Source organism: Oncorhynchus clarkii, chromosome 5, assembly GCF_045791955.1.
Source record: "Oncorhynchus clarkii lewisi isolate Uvic-CL-2024 chromosome 5, UVic_Ocla_1.0, whole genome shotgun sequence".
Classification (NCBI taxonomy): Eukaryota; Metazoa; Chordata; class Actinopteri; order Salmoniformes; family Salmonidae; genus Oncorhynchus; species Oncorhynchus clarkii.
The window spans coordinates 31,925,310-31,945,551 of NC_092151.1; the positions used below are offsets into that span (position 1 = coordinate 31,925,310).

Sequence of the window (20,242 nt, forward strand, 5' to 3'; positions counted from 1 at the left end):
GTTCCTGTGATTTATATTGATTATGCCCTGGTCTAACTCTGCTCTCCTGAACAGGGGCTTCAGGAGAAGAAAGTGATCCCCTGCCCAAGCTTCTACAGCTCTGACAACCCTGTCAAAGGTAAACTTGACACAGATCAGGCTGGCCTGAAGTAATAAACCTGAAATTGAACATTTCAGTGCCTTTATTTTCCTGCCTGATAACCTTAATCTCAATTATATGTTTTCTTTGTGTTGTCCTTTCTCTGTCAGTGCTGGATGTGCAGTGGCTGAGTACGTTTGTGTTTGCTGTGGCATATGCAGCAGCAGACGGCTGTCCGGAAACACCTCCTGAATTGGTGGTGATCTCCCTCCCTGTGAGTAGTACCAGATGTCATGCATCTGAATGATTATGAGATCATTTTGCAGTGCTAATTGTTCACTGTTCTAATACTAATAGGGTCATTTCACTCAGTGACTGAAATGTTTTCTCTCCTAAATGATAATTTATGGATTTGTCTTTTTCATTATTACTGAAACCATTTTGACAATTAATATTTTGATATGTCAGACAAAGACAGAGAAGAGGGAGGAGAGGTACCTGAACTTCAACGACCCGGTGTACGGCACCTGCACAGAGAGACAGCACCACTACTTCCTCAGCCACATAGAGGACTGGTGAGACGCTCCTCACTCTGTATTCTGCCCTGCCTGTCTGCAGATATTTTTTATTTTCTTGTTTGTAGAAAGTGGCTTTTGTATGCAAACTCAGTTGGTATAAGCTCTGTTCCATTTCCCTCTGGCTCTCAACTTCAATGTTCGAGGAACAGCTGTGAGGTTGGTGAATCACTTATGCTCATTGTTATTTTTTCTTCGTTCAGGGATGTTGTTCTTGCCGCATCAGCAGCCTCCATTGAAGTCAGTGTCATCGCCAAGCAAGAAGATAAGGTAATATTTGTCAATCAGGCTTGATTCTCACTCTGGGCCTTAGAAACTAAAGCAGTTCAAGTTCGATGTGGATTTCAGATATCTTTGTGCAGAACATAGTCTCATCCATTGGACAAGACATCACCTTAGCATCTTCTGATAAATGATTATGGAATAGTAAAGCCCTAATCAAAGGCCAACTGATATTGATCAATTGAGCCCCTGAGTGTCTATGTTGTCATGTAACCTCTCTGTGCAATGTGCTTTTGTGTTGTTCAGACTAACTGGGAGCTGTGGCTGCTGGAGGATGCCAGCAGGGGAGAGCTGCCTGTCTCTCAGAATAACGATGACACGCTGCCCCTGGGCCTGGCCATCGACTACACCAGCCAGCAGGAGATCCACATCAGTGAGTGGTTGCTGCTCTCTCCCCTTCCAGCTTTCCACATTCTTCTGACCCCATTCCAAACCGGTCACTTTCTCCTTGATGGATTTGTAATTCTCCCCTCGCTGAATGAAAGGACTTTGCCATATTGTTACCAGTTCATTCAGATCTAAGAGTGTGGCGTAGGCAGAAAGGGTCAAGCAAAAGAAGCTGGTGAACCATTTGGAATCAGCTGATATGTTTGTCAACAATGTAGGGCTGACCCCATTTCGTCGACTGGTCGATTGTTTGGTCGATAGGCTGATGGTCGACCAAGATTTCTTTACTCGAGCAGTAGCAAAAAAAAAAGCAAGACACCTGTCTGAGTGGACTGATCCATTGTGGAAGCCGTGGGGATGGCCCAGTCCATCAGTCTAAGACGTGCTACTGAAATTGTATATTGTTATAATATGTAAGAACAATGGTGCAACACAAATACAAATGATATTATTTTATAACAGATGTGCTTTCTCCTGCGTTGGATAGTGGTCGCTGTCTGCGGTTCTGAAACACATCGGTGCACTTGAATTGGCACCTTTTCCTAGACCATGTTGCAATGTGCATAATAGCACATTTAACCAGCATATTGGTGTGGAGAACAATGTGCCGGAGGCAACAGCAGAGTTAGGAGATGAGAAAATAGCCCCTGTCTTAATTGTTTAAGAAAAGTGAGGAGAGAGGTAACACCAACTTAATTAGGTCTATAATCAAAATCGCCTAACCGTGAAATGTGCCTGGATTTATATCATCATCATCCATATACACTACCGTTCATATCATCATCCATATACACTACCGTTCATATCATCATCCATATACACTACCGTTCATATCATCATCCATATACCCTACCATTCATTACCGTTCCTATATTATCATCCATGTTCACTACCGTTCCTATATTATCATCCATGTTCACTACCGTTCCTATATCATCATCCATGTTCACTACCGTTCCTATATCATCATCCATGTACACTACCGTTCCTATATCATCATCCATGTACACTACCGTTCCTATATCATCATCCATATACACTACCGTTCATATCATCATCCATATACACTACCGTTCATATCATCATCCATATACACTACCGTTCATGTCATCATCCATATACACTACCATTCATATCATCATCCATATACCCTACCATTCATTACCGTTCCTATATTATCATCCATGTTCACTACCGTTCCTATATCATCATCCATGTTCACTACCGTTCCTATATCATCATCCATGTTCACTACCGTTCCTATATCATCATCCATGTACGCTACCGTTCCTATATCATCATCCATGTACGCTACCGTTCCTATATCATCATCCATGTACGCTACCGTTCCTATATCATCATCCATGTACGCTACCGTTCCTATATCATCATCCATGTACGCTACCGTTCCTATATCATCATCCATGTACACTACCGTTCCTATATCATCATCCATGTACACTACCGTTCCTATATCATCATCCATGTACACTACCGTTCCTATATCATTGTCATCCATATACACTACTGCTGCTGCGCCTTCTTCATGACGCTGTCTTTGTCTGTGGACCAATTCAGTTTGTCCGTGATGTGTTCGCCGAGGAACTTAACTTACTACCCTCTACACTACTGTCCTGTCAATGTGGATAGGGGGGTGCTCCCTCTGCTGTTTCCTGAAGTCCACAATCATCTCCTTTGTTTTGTTGACATTGAGTGTGAGGTTATTTTCCTGACACCACACTCCGAGGGCCCTCACCTCCTCCCTGTAGGCCGTCTCGTTCTTGTTGGTAATCAAGCCTACCACTGTAGTGTCGTCCGCAAACTTGATGATTGAGTTGGAGGCGTGCGTGGCCACGCAGTCGTGGGTGAACAGGGAGTACAGGAGAGGGCTCAGAACGCACCCTTGTGGGGCCCCAGTGTTGAGGATCAGCGGGGTGGAGATGTTGTTACCTACCCTCACCACCTTGGAGCGGCCCGTCAGGAAGTCCAGTACCCAGTTGCACAGGGCGGGGTCGAGACCCAGGGTCTCGAGCTTGATTATGAGTTTGGAGGGTACTATGGCGTTAAATGCTGAGCTGTAGTCCATGAACAGCATTCTCACATAGGTATTCCTCTTGTCCAGATGGGTTAGGCCAGTGTGCTGTGTGGTTGCAATTGCGTCGTCTATGGACCTATTTGGGCGGTAAACAAATTGGAGTGTGTCTAGGGTGTCAGGTAGGGTGGAGGTGATATGGTCCTTGACTAGTCTCTCAAAGCACTTCATGATGACGGAAGTGAGTGCTACGGGGCGGTAGTCGTTTAGCTCCGTTACCTTAGCTTTCTTGGGAACAGGGACAATGTTGGCCCTCTTGAAGCATGTGGGAACAGCAGACTGGGATAAGGGTTGATTGAATATGTCCGTAAACACACCAGCCAGCTGGTCTGCGCATGCTCTGAGGACGCGGCTGGGGATGCCGTCTGGGCCGGCAGCCTTGCGAGTGTTGACACGTTTAAATGTTTTACTCACGTCGGCTGCAGTGAAGGAGAGTCCGCAGGTTTCGGTGGCACTGTATTGTCCTCAAAGCGGGCAAAAAAGTTATTTAGTCTGTCTGGGAGCAAGACATCCTGGTCCGCGACGGGGCTGGTTTTCTTTTTGTAATCGTGATTGACTATAGACACTGCCACATACCTCTTGTGTCTGAGCCGTTGAATTGCGACTCTACTTTGTCTCTATACTGACGCTTAGCTTGTTTGATTGCCTTGCGGAGGGAATAGCTACACTGTTTGTATTCGGTCATGTTTCCGGTCACTTTGCCCTGGTTAAAAGCGGTGGTTCACGCTTTCAGTTTCACGCAAATGCTGCCATCAATCCACAGTTTCTAGTTTGGGAATGTTTTAATCATTGCTATGGCTACGACATCGTCAATGCACTTTCTAATGAACTCGCTCACCGAATCAGCGCATTCGTCAATGTTGTTGTTGGACGCGATGTGGAACATATCCCAATCCACGTGATCGAAGCAGTCTTGAAGCGTGGAATCAGATTGGTCGGACCAGCGTTGAACAGACCTGAGCGCGGGAGCTTCTTGTTTTAGTTTCTGTCTGTAGGCTGGGAGCAACAAAATGGAGTCGTGGTCAGCTTTTCCGAAAGGGGGGCGGGGGGAGGGCCTTATATGCGTTGAGGAAGTTAGAATAACAATGATCCAGGGTTTTACCAGCCCTGGTTGCGCAATCGATATGCTGATACAATTTAGGGAGTCTTGTTTTCAGATTAGCCGTGTTAAAATCCCCAGCTACAATGAATGCAGCCTCAGGATATGTGGTTTCCAGTTTACATAGAGTCAAATAAAGTTCGTTCAGGGCCATCGATGTGTCTGCTTGGTGGGGGATATATACGGCTGTGGTTATAATCGAAGAGAATTCCCTTGGTAGATAATGCGGTCGACATTTGATTGTGAGGAATTCTTTGATTTGATTGTGAGGAAGTCAGGTGAACAGAAGGACTTGAGTTCCTGTATGTTGTTATGATCACACCATCTCTCATTAATCATAAGGCATAACCCCCCGCCCCTCTTCTTACCAGAAAGATGGTTGTTTCTGTCGGTGCGATGCGTGAAGAAACCAGCTGGCTGCACCGACTCCGATAGTCTCTCGAGTGAGCCATGTTTCCGTGAAGCAAAGAACGTTAGTCTCTGATGTCTCTCTGGAACGCTACCCTTGCTCGGATTTCATCAACCTTGTTTTCAAGAGACTGGACATTGGCGAGTAGTATGCTAGGGAGTGCTGCGCGATGTGCCCGTCTCCGGAGCCTGACCTGAAGACCGTTTCGTTTTGCCTCTTTTACGACGTCGTTGTTTTGGGTCGCTGGCTGGGATCCGATCCTTTGTCCTGGGTGGAAGGTAGAACACAGGATCCGCTTCGGGAAAGTCACATTAATGGTCGTAATGATGGAGAGTTGACGTTGCGTTTATATTCAGTAGTTCCTCCCGATTGTATGTAATGAAACCTAAGATTACCTGGGGTACCAATGTAAGAAATAACACGTAAAAAAAACAAAATACCGCATAGTTTCCTAGGAACATGAAGCGAGACAGCCATCTCTGTCGGTGCTGGAAGTCTATATGACGATATATCATCATCCATATACACTACCGTTCATATATCATCATCCATATACACTACTGTTCGTATCATCATCCATATACACTACTGTTCATATATCATCATCCATATACACTACCGTTCATATCATCATCCATATACACTACCGTTCATATATCATCATCCATATACACTACCGTTCATATCATCATCCATATACACTACCGTTCATATATCATTGTCATCCATATACACTACAGTTTATATAGCATTGTCATCCATATACACTACCGTTTATATATCATCCATATTCACTACCGTTCATATATCATCGTCATCCATACACACTACCGTTTATATAGCATTGTCATCCATATACACTACCGTTTAAATAGCATTGTCATCCATATACACTACCGTTTATATAGCATTGTCATCCATATACACTACCGTTCATATCATCGTCATCCATATACACTGCCATTCACTACCGTTCATATATCTTTGGCATCCATATACACTACCGTTTATATATCATCCATATTCACTACCGTTCATATATCATCGTCATCCATACACACTACCATTCATATATCATCATCCATATACACTACCGTTCATCAATCATCGTCATACATATAGACTACCTTTCACTACCGTTCATATATCATCATCCATATACACTACTGTTCATATATCATCATCCATATACACTACCGTTCATATATCATCATCCATATACACTACCGTTCATATCATCATCCATATACACTACCGTTCATATGTCATCATCCATATAGACTACCGTTCATATGTCATCATCCATATACACTACCGTTCATATATCATCATCCATATACACTACCGTTCATATATCATCATCCATATACACTACCGTTCATATATCATCATCCATAAACACTACCGTTCATATATCATCATCCATATACACTACCGTTCCTATATCATCATCCATATACACTACCGTTCAAAAGTTTGGGGTCACTTAGAAATGTCCTTGTTTTTGAAAGAAAAGCACATTTTTTGTTCATTAAAATAACAAATTGATCAGAAATACGGTGTAGATATTGTTAATGTTGTAAATGACTATTGTAGCTGGAAACGGCAGATTAAAAAAAAAAAATCTATATAGACATTGAGGCCAATTTTTTAGCAACCATCACTCCTGTTCCAATGGCACGTTGTGTTAGCTAATCCAAGTGTATCATTTTAAAAGGCTAATTGATCATTAGAAAATCCTTTTGCAATTATGTTAGCACAGCTGAAAACTGTTGTCCTGATATTTTTTTTATTTTTTTATTTTTTATTTTTTTACCTTTATTTAACCAGGCAAGTCAGTTAAGAACAAATTCTTATTTTCAATGACGGCCTGGGAACAGTGGGTTAACTGCCTGTTCAGGGGCAGAACGACAGATTTGTACCTTGTCAGCTCGGGGGTTTGAACTCGCAACCTTCCGGTTACTAGTCCAACGCTCTAACCACTAGGCTACGCTGCCGCCCCATATATATATATATAAAGAAGCAATAAAACTGGCCTTTAGACTAGCTGAGTATCTGGAGCATCAGCATTTGTGGTTTGATTACAAGCTCCAAATCGCCAGAAACAAATACCTTTCTTCTGAAACTTGTTAGTCTATTCTTGTTCTGAGAAATGAAAGCTATTCCATGTGAGAAATTGCTAAGAAACTGAAGATCTTGTACAACTCTGTGTACTACTCCCTTCACAGAACAGCGCAAACTGGCTCTAACCAGAATAGAAAGAGTGGGAGGCTCCGGTGCACAACTGAGCAAGAGGACAAGTACATTAGTGTCTAGTTTGAGAAACAGACGCCTAACAAGTCCTCAACTGGCAGCTTCGTTAAATCGTACATGCAAAACACCAGTCTCAACGTCAACAGTGAAGAGGCGACTCCAGGATGCTGACCTTCTAGGCAGACCAAGATCTTTATTTTAGTCTGGGACAGCCCTACAACCATGGCAGGACAAGTTATAGTGGAGTACTCTTGTGATGGTTAGTGTCTATCAATTCCCCATGACATATATCACCAGTAGTAGCCTACATTTACCGTTAATTCCCATAATTTCTAAACCAAACAAACATTGTAGATATGGTCATTTCTCTTCATGCATTCAATATTAAGAGTATACAAAACATTAAGGACACCTGCTCTTTCCATGACAGACTGACCAAGTGAATCCTGGTGAAAGCTATGATCCCTTATTGATGTAACCTGTTCAATTTTCTTCAATCAGTGTAGATGAAGGGGAATAAGGAAGGATTTTTAAGCCTTAAGACAATTGTATTCAGACCCTTTACTCAGTACTTTGTTGAAGCACCTTTGGCAGCGATTACAGCCTCAAGTCTTCTTGGGTATGACGCTACAAGCTTGGCACACCTGTATTTGATGAGTTTCTCCCATTCTTCTCTGCAGAACCTCTCAAGCTCTGTCAAGTTGAATGGGGAGTGTCGCTGCACAGCTAATTTCAGGTCTCCAGAGATGTTTGATCAGGTTCAAGTCTGGGCTCTGGCTGAGCCACTCAAGGACATTCAGAGACTTGTCCCGAAGTTACTTCTGCGTTGTCTTGTCTGTGTGATTAGGGTCGTTGTCCTGTTGGAAGGGAACCTTCGTCCCAGTCTGAGGTCCTGAGCAGGTTTTCATCAAGGATCTCTCTACTTTGCTCCATTGATCTTTCCCTTGATCCTGACTAGTCTCCAAGTCTCTGCCGTTGAGAAACATCCCCACAGCATGATGCTGTCACCACCATGCTTCACGGTAGGAATGGTGCCAGGTTTCTTCCAGATGTGATGCTTGGCATTCAGGTCAGAGTTCGAGAGAATCTTGTTTCTCATGGTCAGAGTCCTTTAGGTGCCTTTTGGCAAACTCCAAGCAGGCTGTCATGTGCCTTTTACTTAGGAGTGGCTTCCGTCTGGCCACTCTACCATAAAGGCCTGATTGGTGCAATGCTGCAGTGATGGTTGTCCTTCTGGACAGTTCTCCCATCCCCACAGAGGAACTTTGGAGCTTTGTCAGTGACCATCAGGTTCTTGGTCACTTCCCTGACCAAGGCCCTTCTCCCCCGATTGTTCAGTTTGGCTGGGCGGCCAGCTCTAGGAAGAGTCTTCCATTTTAAGAATGATGGAGGCCACTGTGTTCTTGGGGACCTTCAATGTTGAGGACATTTTTTGGTATCCTTCCCCAAATCTGTACCTCGACCCAATCCTGTCTCGGAGCTCTACGGACAATTCCCTCGACCTCATGGCTTGGTTTTTGTTCTGTTTTTGCTCTGACGTGCACTGGCAACTGGGGGACCTTATATAGACTGGTGTGTGCCTTTCCAAATCATGTCTTGTCAATTGAATTTACCACAGGTGGACTCCAATCAAGTTGTAGAAACATCTCAAGGATGATCAGTGGAAACACCTGATCTCAATTTAGAGTCTCATAGCAAAGTGTCTGAATACTTATGTAAATAAGGTTTTTCTGTTTTCTTTTCTTAAAACCTGTTTACGCTTTGTCGTTATGGGGTATTGTATGTAGATTGATGATAATTATTTTTTTTAAACCAATTTTAGAATAAGGCTGTAAATGTAACAAAATGTGGAAAAAGTCAAGGTGTCTGAATGCTTTCCGAAAGCACTGTATAGTTGATTTTATTAAAACACATGGGGTTTGTCTATATATGGGAAAAAATATACATTTTAAAATGTCTACCAATCGATTGGTCGAAAGAAAACACTACTCTCGTCTGTGAAGTTTTTTTTTTTTATGCAATGTTCCGCTCCTCAGTGTCAGTCAGTAGCATTTGGTATGCGACGCTGGTTTGCACATTCTTTTTGGCAGCTTTTTGGCAGCTGTCAGATGAATAGTGATAAGCTACTGTCTACTGTCTCGGTATCTACTGGTATCTGGTATCTGATGTTGCTGTCTGGGCTCCCTGCTTAAAAGACTCCACCAGCAAACCAAACTATCAATTTGAGTAGCATTTTTAAATGATTGTATTCTGATCAAACCCTGTCTCGAGAGACCTAGGCTGTATTGGATAGAAAGAGAGGGGGTGGAGGCCCACGTTCATTACAATGACTCGGACGAATGAGAGAACATCAACAAACAACAGAACCAGACAAGCATGTCTGAGAATGCTGATGAGGTTTACCTTGAGCTTTACAAACTGTTGTTCTCTCTCTGGAGAGCAGTCTCAGGCAAGCAGACTCATTATTTGTCTCATCACACTGGCTTTAGTGCTGGTTTTTCTCCAAGTGCTCTGGGCTTTGTTTCTTACTAAGAACTCAAGGTCTCTCACGTCTCACAGCAATATAGCAATTCATATGCTCTGTCCTTGTACTTGTCTCAGCTTTTGTTAATGTCCTGGGTACTTGTGTGTGGGTGGGCATCTTCCATGAGCTTCAGTGTGTGTGTGTCTGTCTGGCTGTTTGCCTTTTTGTTTAAGTTAAAGTGTGTGTATTCATGTGTGTTTCTCTCTTACTACCAATAGTTATACTTAGTTAGTTATACTGGGAGGCAGGGTAGCCTAGTGGTTAGAGCGTTGGACTAGTAACCGGAAGGTTGCAAGTTCAAACCCCCGAGCTGACGAGGTACAAATCTGTCGTTCTACCCACTGTTCCTAGGCCATCATTGAAAATAATTATTTGTTCTTAACTGACTTGCCTAGTTAAATAAAGGTAAAATAAAAACATATACTGTACTTGATGTCTCTCTTTCCCGCTATTCCAGCCGATGAGAAGACTTTGCCCCCGGCGCCCACTCTGTTGCTGCTGTCTACAGACGGAGTGCTGTGCCCCTTTTCACTGCTCAACTTCAACCCTGGCCCTGGGGTCAAGCAGCTGGTCGCTGCCCCCACCAGCCTGGCCCTGGACGGAGAGAGACTGCCCCCTGCAGGTCTGGATGACCTCCAGCTTTTTCATATCGTGTATTTTTTTTCTATCTCACTGAATACATTTGTCTTATGAAACTTGCAATACCTAAAGTATTTATAATAGTGTTTTGATAGGATCCACTAAAAGCAGCTCTCCTCTCTGCATTGCAGGATCTGCAGCTCCCCCACCCCCTTACCCTACCTCCTCTCTCCCATCAGCCCCGGCGGCGTTCCCTCCGCTCCGCCTCCCCTTGGCCACCACACCAAACCCTCCTCCCCCTGCCTCCTCCCCTGCCTCTGTTTCACTGTTCACCGCAGCCCCAGCTCCAGCCTCCTCATCCGGCTTCTCGTTCTCCATGCCCCCCTCTTCCACTGCTCCCCACGCCTTCTTTCTGGGGGGCTCTACGGCCTTCAGCGCGAGCGCAGCCTTAGGCACCTCGGGTAGCTTCTCCTTCTCCTCCAAGCCCCTGACAGAGACCCCAGCCGCAGCTTCGGCCTTCTCCGTCAGTGCCCCCAAACTTCCAGTGGTCGAAATGGCTCCAGTTCCGGCCCCCACTCCAAAGCCCATCCCCCAGCGCCTGGCCACCGCCTCCCCCATCATGGTGCTCCGAGGCACCCCCGAGCCAACCACTCCCGCTGTGAAGATGAACCTCAATGACAGGTGAGAGGTTGATATAAGTACCTGAATAACTTTGACGGCCCCCCTTTTGTAGGCTTGCGGACCAATTTCAACTCTATTAAAAACAACTCCGTTAGGGCCTCAACTTACTGTTGAGAGTTCGAGTAATAGAATACACAAGGTGCAGTTTTGAAATTTGTTTGTGCACCAGCAGTAACTTAATTAGCCCATGTCGGCAAATTTGTTTTATTTAATTTGTTATTTACTTATTTATTTACTGTTAAGTTAGTCTAGTGGCCCGCTATCTAAACTTGTAGTAAGCATGGATGAATTACCGACTGGGGTGGGGCCCATTGATCATCACTTATCATCCACCCTATGGCAAAATGTGTAGATTTGCATGAAATTAGTTATCAAATTGCTAAATCTTCTCTCCGCCCCATCGCAAAAAATCTTTCAAATATACTTTTTATCCTCTTTGATGTCATGAGGAGTGTCACATAAATGTTTTGTTCGCTAGGTGGTGGGGGGGCTGAATTTGGTATTTTATTAGGATCCAAAGGAGCAGCTACTATTCCTGGGGTCCACACAAAACATGAAGCATGACATAATACAAAACATTAATACACAAGCACAGCTCAAGGACAGAACTACATAAAAAAAGTGTAAAGGCACACAGCCTACATGTCAGTACATACACACAAACTATCTAGGTCAAATAGGGGAGAGGCGTTGTGAGGTGTTGCTTTATCTGTTTTTGAAACAAGGTTTGCTGTTTATTTGGGCAGTATAAGATGGAATGGAGTTCCATGCAATAATGACTCTAATATGTACGCTTTTTGAATTTGTTCTGGATTTGGGGACTGTGAAAAGACCCCTGATGGCATGTCTGGTGGGGTAAGTGTGTGTGTCAGCTGTTTATAAGTAGACTATGCAAACAATTTGGGATTTTCAACACATTTAATGTTTCTTATTAAAAGAAGTGATGCAGTCAGTCTTGTATTTATATCAGCCCTCTGATTACAATGAAGAGCAAGACGTGCCACTCTGTTCTGGGCCAGCTGGAGCTTAACTACGCCAGCATTTGACCACATGACTGGACAATAATCAAGAAAAGACAAAACTACAGTCTGCAGAACTTGCTTTTTGGAGTATGGTGTCAAAAAAGCAGAGCATCTCTTTTTATTACGGACAGACCTCTCCCCATTTTTACAACCATATGTTTTGACCTTGACAGTTTACAATCTAAGGTAATGGCAAGTAATTTAGTCTCAACTTGTTCATCAGCCACACTGTTCATTACCAGATTCAGCTGAGGTTTAGAACTTAGGGAATTGATTTGTACCAAATACAATGCTCTTAGTTTTAGAGATGTTCAAGACCAGTTCATTACTGGCCACCCATTCCAAAACAGACTGCAGCTCTTTGTTAAGGGTTTCAATTACTTCATTAGCTGTGATTTCAGATGTGTAAATGGTTGAACATCAGCATACATGGACACACATGTTGTTTTAATGCCAGTGGCAGGTCATTGGTAAAAATAGAAAAGAGTAGAGGGCCCTGCGGTACACCACACTTTACATGTTTTATATTAGAGAAGCTTCCATTAAAGAAAACCCTTTGAGTTATATTTTGTAGATTGCCATATCCTGGATTCAGAGCTGAGGTTGAAAAGCCATAAAACACACGTTTTTTTCAACAACAGGTTATGGTCAATAATATCAAAGGCTGCACTGAAATCGAACAGTACAGCTCCCACAATCTTATTATCAATTTCTTTCAATAAAACATCTGCCATTTGTGTCAATGCAGTACATGTTGAGTGCCCTTTATTAGCATACTGAACGTCTGTTCTTCATTTGTTAACAGAGAAATAGCATTGTATTTGGTAAAAAAAAAAAAAAAGAGTTTGCTAAGAGCTGGCAGCAAACTTATAGGTCTGCTGTTAGAACCAGTAAAGGCCCCTTTACCACTCTTGTGTAGCGGCATTACTTTGGCTTCCCTCCAGGCCTGAGAATGAAGACTTTCCTCTAGGCTCAGATGAAAGAAATGACAGATAGGAGTGGATATAGAGTCAGCTACCATCCTCAGTAGCTTTCCATCTAAGTTGTCAACGCCAGGAGGTTTGTCATTATTGATCGATAACAATAATTTTTCCACCTCCCACACTAACTTTACAAAATTCAAACTTGCAATGCTTGTTTTTTTATGCATGAATACGATGGCTCACTGTTTGCCCACTTTGCCAATGAAATAATCATTAAATTAATTGGCAACATCAAATGGTTTTTTGTTTGGGCCTGATTCAATGAAAGAAGGAGTTAAATTTCTCTTTCTGCCCATCATTTCATTTAAAGTGCTCAAGTTTTTTTCCCATCATTCTTTATATCATTGATCTTGGCTTCATGATACAGTTTCTTCTTCTTTTTGTTGAGTTTAGTCACATCTTTTCTCAATTTGCAGTAAGTCACCCAGCCAGACTTATTATCTGCTTCTTTTGCCCCATCTCTTTCAACCATACAGTTTTTCATTTCCTGATCAATCCATGGAGCCTTAACCCTTCTAACAGTCAGTTTCTTAACAGGTGCATGTTTATCAATAATTGGAAGAAGCAATTTCATAAATTCATCAAGTGCAGCGTCTGGATGTGGGTACGCAGACCCACGAGCCACTGCCGGCCCCTCATGATGAGTTCTGTGTTTTATGGCCCCTACCCCCATCAAAGTTGCCCATCCCTGACTTAGATGTTTGTTGGCTGGCTTAGCTAGATATGCTTATGTTTCTGTCCCTCAGATTCATGGCAGTAGAGACCCTTGCTGCAGCTCCAGCCTCCCAGCCCTTCTCCTTCAACTCCACACCCAAAGCTGCCTTCTCTGAGCCCAGCAGCCATTCTGCTCCTCTGCCCATAGTCACCAAGTCTGCAGCCATGCCAGGTAAGGAGAATAATAAGCTTTGTTTATACAGCATAATTCATACAGCTGTACAGTGCCTTCAGAAAGTATTCATACCCCTTGACTTATTCCACAGTTTGTTGCAGCCTGAATTCAAAATTGATTAAATATAAACATGTTTTCACCCATATACACACAACACCACATAATGACAAAGAAATGTTAGCAAATGTATTGAAAATTAAATGTAATTTACATAAGTATTCACACCCCTGAGTCAATACTTTGTATGAGTACATTTGGCAGTGATTACAGCTTTGAGTTGTCTTGGGTATGTCTATCAGCTTTGCACATCTGGATTTGGGGACTTTCTCCCATTTTTTTCCCTTGCAGATTTCCTCAAGCTCTGTTGAGTTCGATAGGGAGCTGCGGTGAACAGCAATCTTCAATTATTTCCGTAGATTTTCAATGGGATTCAAGTCCGGGCTTTGGCTGGGTCACTCAAGGTCTTTCACATTCTTGTTCTGAAGCCATTCCAGTGTTGCTTCGGCTGTATGCTTGAGGTCATTGTCCAGTTGGAACATAGATCTACGCCCCCGGTCATTTTTACACTGAAGCAGGTTCTCATCAAGGATTTGGCTCTATTCACTGTTCCCTCTATCCTTACCAGTCTCCCAGTGCCTGCCGCTGAAAAGCATCCCATAGCACGATGCTGCCACCACCATGATTCACGATAGGGATGGTGTTAGACAGGTGATGAGCTGTGACAGGTTATCTCCAGAAATAGAGCTTTGTATTCAGGCCAAATAGTTTATAAAAAATCTCATCAGACCACAGAATCTTTGGCCTTATGCTCTTAGTCTTTCACATGCCTTTTTGAAAACTTCAGGTATGCTGTCATGTGCATTTTTCTCAGGAGTGGCTTCTGTCTGGCCACTCCCATAAAGCCCAAAATGGTGAAGTGCTGTAGAGACTCTTGTCCTACTGGCAGGTTCTCCCATCTCTGCCAAGGATAGCTGTAGTTCTGTCAGAGTGGTCATTGGGTTCTTGGTCACCTCCATGACCAAGGTCGTTCTTGCCTGGTTGCTCAGTTTGGTCGGATGGCCATCTCTAGGCAGAGTCTGGGTAGTTCCATATTTTCAATTTCCCAATGCTAAAGAACACTGTGCTCTTGGAAACTTTCAACACTCTAGAAATTGTTTCATAACTGTCCCCAGATATGCCTCATTGCAATTCTACCTTGATGATCTACGCACAATTCCCCTGACCTCATGGCTTGGTTTTTGCTCTGACATGCACTGTCAACTGTGGGACCTTATATAGACAGGTGTGTGCCTTTCCAAATCATGTCCAGTTAATTGAATTGTCAGGTAGACTCCAAATTGTAGAAACATCTCAAGGCTGATCAAATGAAATGGCATGCACCTGTGCTCAGTTTGGAGTGTTATAGTGTTGAAGTTGGAAGTTTACATACACTTAGGTTAAAACTTGTTTTTCAACCACTCCACAAATGTCTTGTTAACAAACTATAGTTTTGGCAAGTCTGTTAGGACATCTACTTTGTGCATGACACAAGTCATTTTTCCAACAATTGTTTACAAACATATTTCACTTACAACTCACTGTATCACAATTCCAGTGGGTCAGAAGTTTACATACACTAAGTTGACTGCCATTAAACAGTTTGAGAATTCCAAAAAATGATGTCATGGCTTTAGAAGCTTCTGATAAATTATGTCAATTAGCCTGAGTCAATTGCTGGAAGATGCTGGAGGAAATGGGTACAAAAGTATCTATATCCACAGTAAAACGAGTCCTATATCGACATAACGAAAGGCCGCTCAGCAAGGAAGAAGCCACTGCTCCAAAACCGCCATAAAAAAGCCAGACTACGGATTGCAACTGCACATGGGGACAAAGATAGTACTTTTTGGAGAAATGTCCTCTGGTCTGATGAAACATAAATAGAACTGTTTGGCCATAATGACCATCGTTATGTTTGGAGGAAAAAGGAGGAGGCTTGCAAGCCGAAGAACACCATCTCAGCCTTGAAGCACAGGGGGTGGCACATCATGTTGTGGGGGTGCTTTGCTGCAGGAGGGACTGGTGCACTTCACAAAATAGATGGCATCATGAGGAAGAGAAATGATGTGGATATATTGAGGCAAATGGGTCTTCCAAATGACCCCAAGCATACTTCCAAAGTTGTGGCGAAATGGCTTAAGGACAACAAAGTCAAGGTATTGGAGTGGCCATCGTAAAGCCCTGACCTCAATCCCATCAAACATTTGTGGGCAGAACTGATAAAAGCGTGTGCGAGCAAGGAGGCCTACAAACCTGACTCAGTTACACCAGCTCTGTCAGGAATAGGCCAACATTCACCCAACTTATTGTGGGAAGCTTGTGGAAGGCTAACTGAAACGTTTGTTCCAAGTTAAACAATTTAAAGGCAATGCTACCAAATACCTATTGAGTGTATGTAAACTTCTGACCCACTGGGAATGTGATGAAATAAATAATTCTCTACTATTATTATTTCGCATTCTTAAAATAAAGTGGTGATCCAAACTGACCTAAGACAGGGAATTTGTACTTACATTAAATGTCAGGAATTGTGAAAAACTGAGTTTAAATGTATTTGGGTATGTAAACTTCCGACTTTAACTGTACATTTGCACCCCAAAAATGTGACATGTTTTCACTTTGACATTATGGGGTATTGTGTGTGTGTGTGTGTGGTGGGTGAGATTAAATAAATTAATGTTAATCTATTTTGAATTCCGGCTGTAACATAACAGAATGTGGTGAAAAGTCAAGGGGTATGAATAATATCTGAAGGCACTGTACTTGTTTTTTCAACATTAGCATCTTTATTGTTTTGGTTTGTGATATTGTTGATATCCATTCTGTCTTTCTGTTTCAGGCCCAGTCCAAACCGGTACACCCTCCACGGTTGTACAGAAATATTCCCCAGCCACCCAGACAAGTGCACCCACACCACAGGTACTAAAAACATAATCTGCCTTTTCAAATAAATAAGATATTAGACCAGCAATCAATTTATTGTAGTACAGGTCATAATAGTAGAGACAAATGCAGTGTCTCGAGACATCTGTCTGTTTGCCGTCCTCTAGGCAGCGCTGAGTGTGAATGCCCTGGAAAGGCAGCTGCAGCAGAGGAAGGGCTCAGACCCAGTCATGGCTGGAATACTGGAGGAGGTAACAGATTAATCCAGTAGTATTTCTCTCAAACTACTGTTCTTAATAACTTTTTTATTTGATTATGAATCCTATTTATTATCATAACCACACACATTCAGTGGAGTTAACCCACAAAGGAATCGAACCCAGCACCATGCTCCAACCAATTTACGAGATATGGGTCTTGCTATAAATAATGGGTCTAATGTGTGACGTTGGTATAAACATTTCAAAATGCTTTGAAACAACAACAAAACTTTTTTTTTTTTTAATGCAGTTCCACTTGTGTACTTGGGGGAATATATTTGCAAATTGGCCCATAATTCCACCTTTACAACATGGGCCTAGGACTATACATCCTTTAAGCAGGGTTCATACAGACAAGGACTTTTAGTGATTTTTTTTTTTCAAGCTCTTCATTTATATTTTCAAGGACCTCAATGTTATACAATTTTATACATTTTATAATTGTACATATAGGGCCTAATATAGATCCCCCCCCCCCCCTCGACTTCACTAAATACACTGAAAGAAAATGTATAAACGCAACATGCAACAATTTCTAAGATTTTACTGAGTTACAGTTCATTTAAGGAAATCAGTAAATAGTCCTAATGTATTTATTTCAATCTATGGACCGGGAATATATAGTGCATTTGGAAAGTATTCAGACCATTTGACTTTTTCCACATTTGTTACATTACAGCCTTATTATAAAATGTATTAAATATGCTGTTTTCTTTCATCAATCTACACACAATACCCAATAAATATTTTTTATTTATTTTTAATATTAGCAAATTTATATGACATTTACATAAGTATTCAGACCATTTTACTCAGTACTTTGTTGAAGCACTATTGGCAGCAATTACAGCACACCTGTATTTGGGGAATTTCTCATTATTTTCTGCAGATCCCCTCAAGCTCTGTCAGGTTGGAATGGGAGCGTCTCTGCACAGCTATTTTCAGGTCTCTCCAGAGATGTTAAATCGTGTTCAAGTCCAGGCTCTAGCTGGGCCACTCAAGGACATTCAGAGACTTGTCCCGAAGCCACTACTGCGTTGTCTTGGCTATTTAGGGTCGTTGTCCTGACCTCCTGTCTGAGGTCCTGAGCGCTCTGGAGCAGGTTTTCATCAAGGATCTCTCTGTACTTTGCTCCATTTGTCTTTCCCTCGATCCTGACTAGTCTCCCTGCCACTGAAAAACTTTCCCAGAGCATAATGCTGTCACCCCCATGCTTCACAGTATGGATGGTGCCAGGTTTCAGACAGACGTGATGCTTGGCATTCAGGCCAAAGAGTTCAATTTTGGTTTTATCAGACCAGAGAATCTTGTTTCTTGTGGTCAGAGTCCTTTTTGTTGCCTTTTGGCAAGCTCCAAGCAGGCTGTAATTTGCCTTTTACTGAAGAGTGGCTTCCGTTTGGCCACTCTACCATAAAGGCCTGAATGGTGGAGTGCTCACAGATGGTTGTCCTTCTGGACGGATCTCCCATCTCCACAGAGGAACTCTGGAGCTCTGTCAGAGTGACCATCAGGTCACCTCCCTGACCAAGGCCCTTCTCCCCTCATTGCTCAGTTTGGCTGGGTTGCCAGCTCTGGGGAGAGTCTTGGTGGATCCAAACTCCTTCCATTTAAGAATGATGGAGGCCACTGTTCACTGTTCTTCAATGCTGCAGAAAGGTTTTGGTACCCTTCCCCAGATATTTGCCTCGGTACAATTCTGTCTTGGAGCTCTACGGACAAGTCCTTTGACCTCATGGCTTGGTTTTTGCTCTGACGTGCACTGTCAACTGTGAGTCCTTATATAGACGTGTGTGTCTTTCCAAATCATGTCCAGTCAATTGAATTTACCACAGGTGGACTCCAATAAAGTTATAGAAACATCTCAAGGATGATCAATGGAAACAGGATGCACCTGAGATCAATTTCACATCTCATAGCAAAGGGTCTGAATACTTATTTATATAAGGTATTTCTATAATTTTTCATATATGTGCAAACATTTCTAAAAACCTGTTTTAGCTTTCTCATTATGTGCTATTGTATCTAGATTGAGGACATTTAGACATTTTAGAATATTTTAGAATAAGGCTGTAATGTAACAAAATGTGGAAAAATGGAAAGAGGTCTGAATACTCTAAGGAAATGCACTGTAGATATCCATCTGTTGGTCACAGAAACCTTAACTTATGGGTGTGGATCAGAAAACCAGTCAATATCAGGTGTGACCACCATTTGCCTTATGCAGCACGACACATCTTCTTCAAATGTACTTTATTAGGCAGTTAATTGTGCCCTGTGTAATGTTGTCCAACTCCTCTTCAATGGCTGTACTAAGTTGCTTGATATTGGCAGGAACTAGAACACAATGTCATACACATCGATCCAGAGCATCAAAAACAAACTCAATGGGTGACATGTCTGGTGAGTATGCAGGCCATGAAAGAACTGGGACATTTTCAGCATCCAGGAATTGTGTACAGATCTTTGCGACATGGGGCCGTGCATTATCATGCTGAAACATGAGGTCATGGTGGCTGATGAATGGCACGACAATGGGCCTCAGGATCTCGTCGCAGTATCTTTGTGCATTCAAATTGCCATCGATAAAATGCAGTTGTGTTCGTTGTCCGTGTCTTATGCCAGCCCATACCATAACCACACCACCACCATGGGGCACTCTATTCACAATGTTGACATCAGCAAACCGCTCGCCCACACGACGCCATCTGCCCAGTACACATGAAACTGGGATTCATCTGTGAAGAGCTCACTTCTTCATTGTGCCAGTGGCCATCAAAGGTGAGTATTTGCACATTGAAGTCGGATACGACGCTGAACTGAAGTCAGGTCAAGACCTTGGTGAGGACGCAGATGAGCTTCCCTTACACTGTTTCTGACAGTTTGTGCAAAAGTCTTAGTTATGCAAACCCACAGTATCATCAGTTGTCTGGGTGGCTGGTCTCAGACTACCCTGCAGGTGAAGAAGCCGGATGTGGAGGTCCTGGTCTGGCGTGGTTACACGTGGTCTGAGATTGTGAGGCCAGTTGAGCGTATTGCCTAAAATGACGTTGGAGGTGATTTATGATAGAGAAATTACAATTAAATTCTCTGGCGACAGCACTGGTAGACATTCCTGCAGTCAGCATGCCAATTGCATGCTCCCTCAACTTAAGACATCTGTGTCATTGTGTTGTGACAAAACTGCACATTTTCAGAGTGGCCTTTTT

The 20,242-nt window shown here is 42.8% G+C and overlaps 1 protein-coding gene across 3 annotated transcripts in view; it reads left to right on the forward strand.

Moving 5' to 3' along the window:
* LOC139408647 (nucleoporin 214) overlaps positions 1 to 20,242 on the forward strand; it is a 74,954-nt gene that overhangs the window by 5,813 nt on the left and 48,899 nt on the right. For all 3 annotated transcript variants that reach the window (XM_071152801.1, XM_071152802.1, XM_071152800.1), the window contains exons 6-15: positions 55 to 118; positions 250 to 353; positions 548 to 654; positions 858 to 924; positions 1,183 to 1,309; positions 10,158 to 10,322; positions 10,471 to 10,960; positions 13,712 to 13,851; positions 16,733 to 16,812; positions 16,944 to 17,027. In XM_071152801.1, the coding sequence (XP_071008902.1) occupies positions 55 to 118; positions 250 to 353; positions 548 to 654; positions 858 to 924; positions 1,183 to 1,309; positions 10,158 to 10,322; positions 10,471 to 10,960; positions 13,712 to 13,851; positions 16,733 to 16,812; positions 16,944 to 17,027 (1,428 nt within the window). The remainder of the gene's footprint in view (positions 1 to 54; positions 119 to 249; positions 354 to 547; positions 655 to 857; positions 925 to 1,182; positions 1,310 to 10,157; positions 10,323 to 10,470; positions 10,961 to 13,711; positions 13,852 to 16,732; positions 16,813 to 16,943; positions 17,028 to 20,242) is intronic.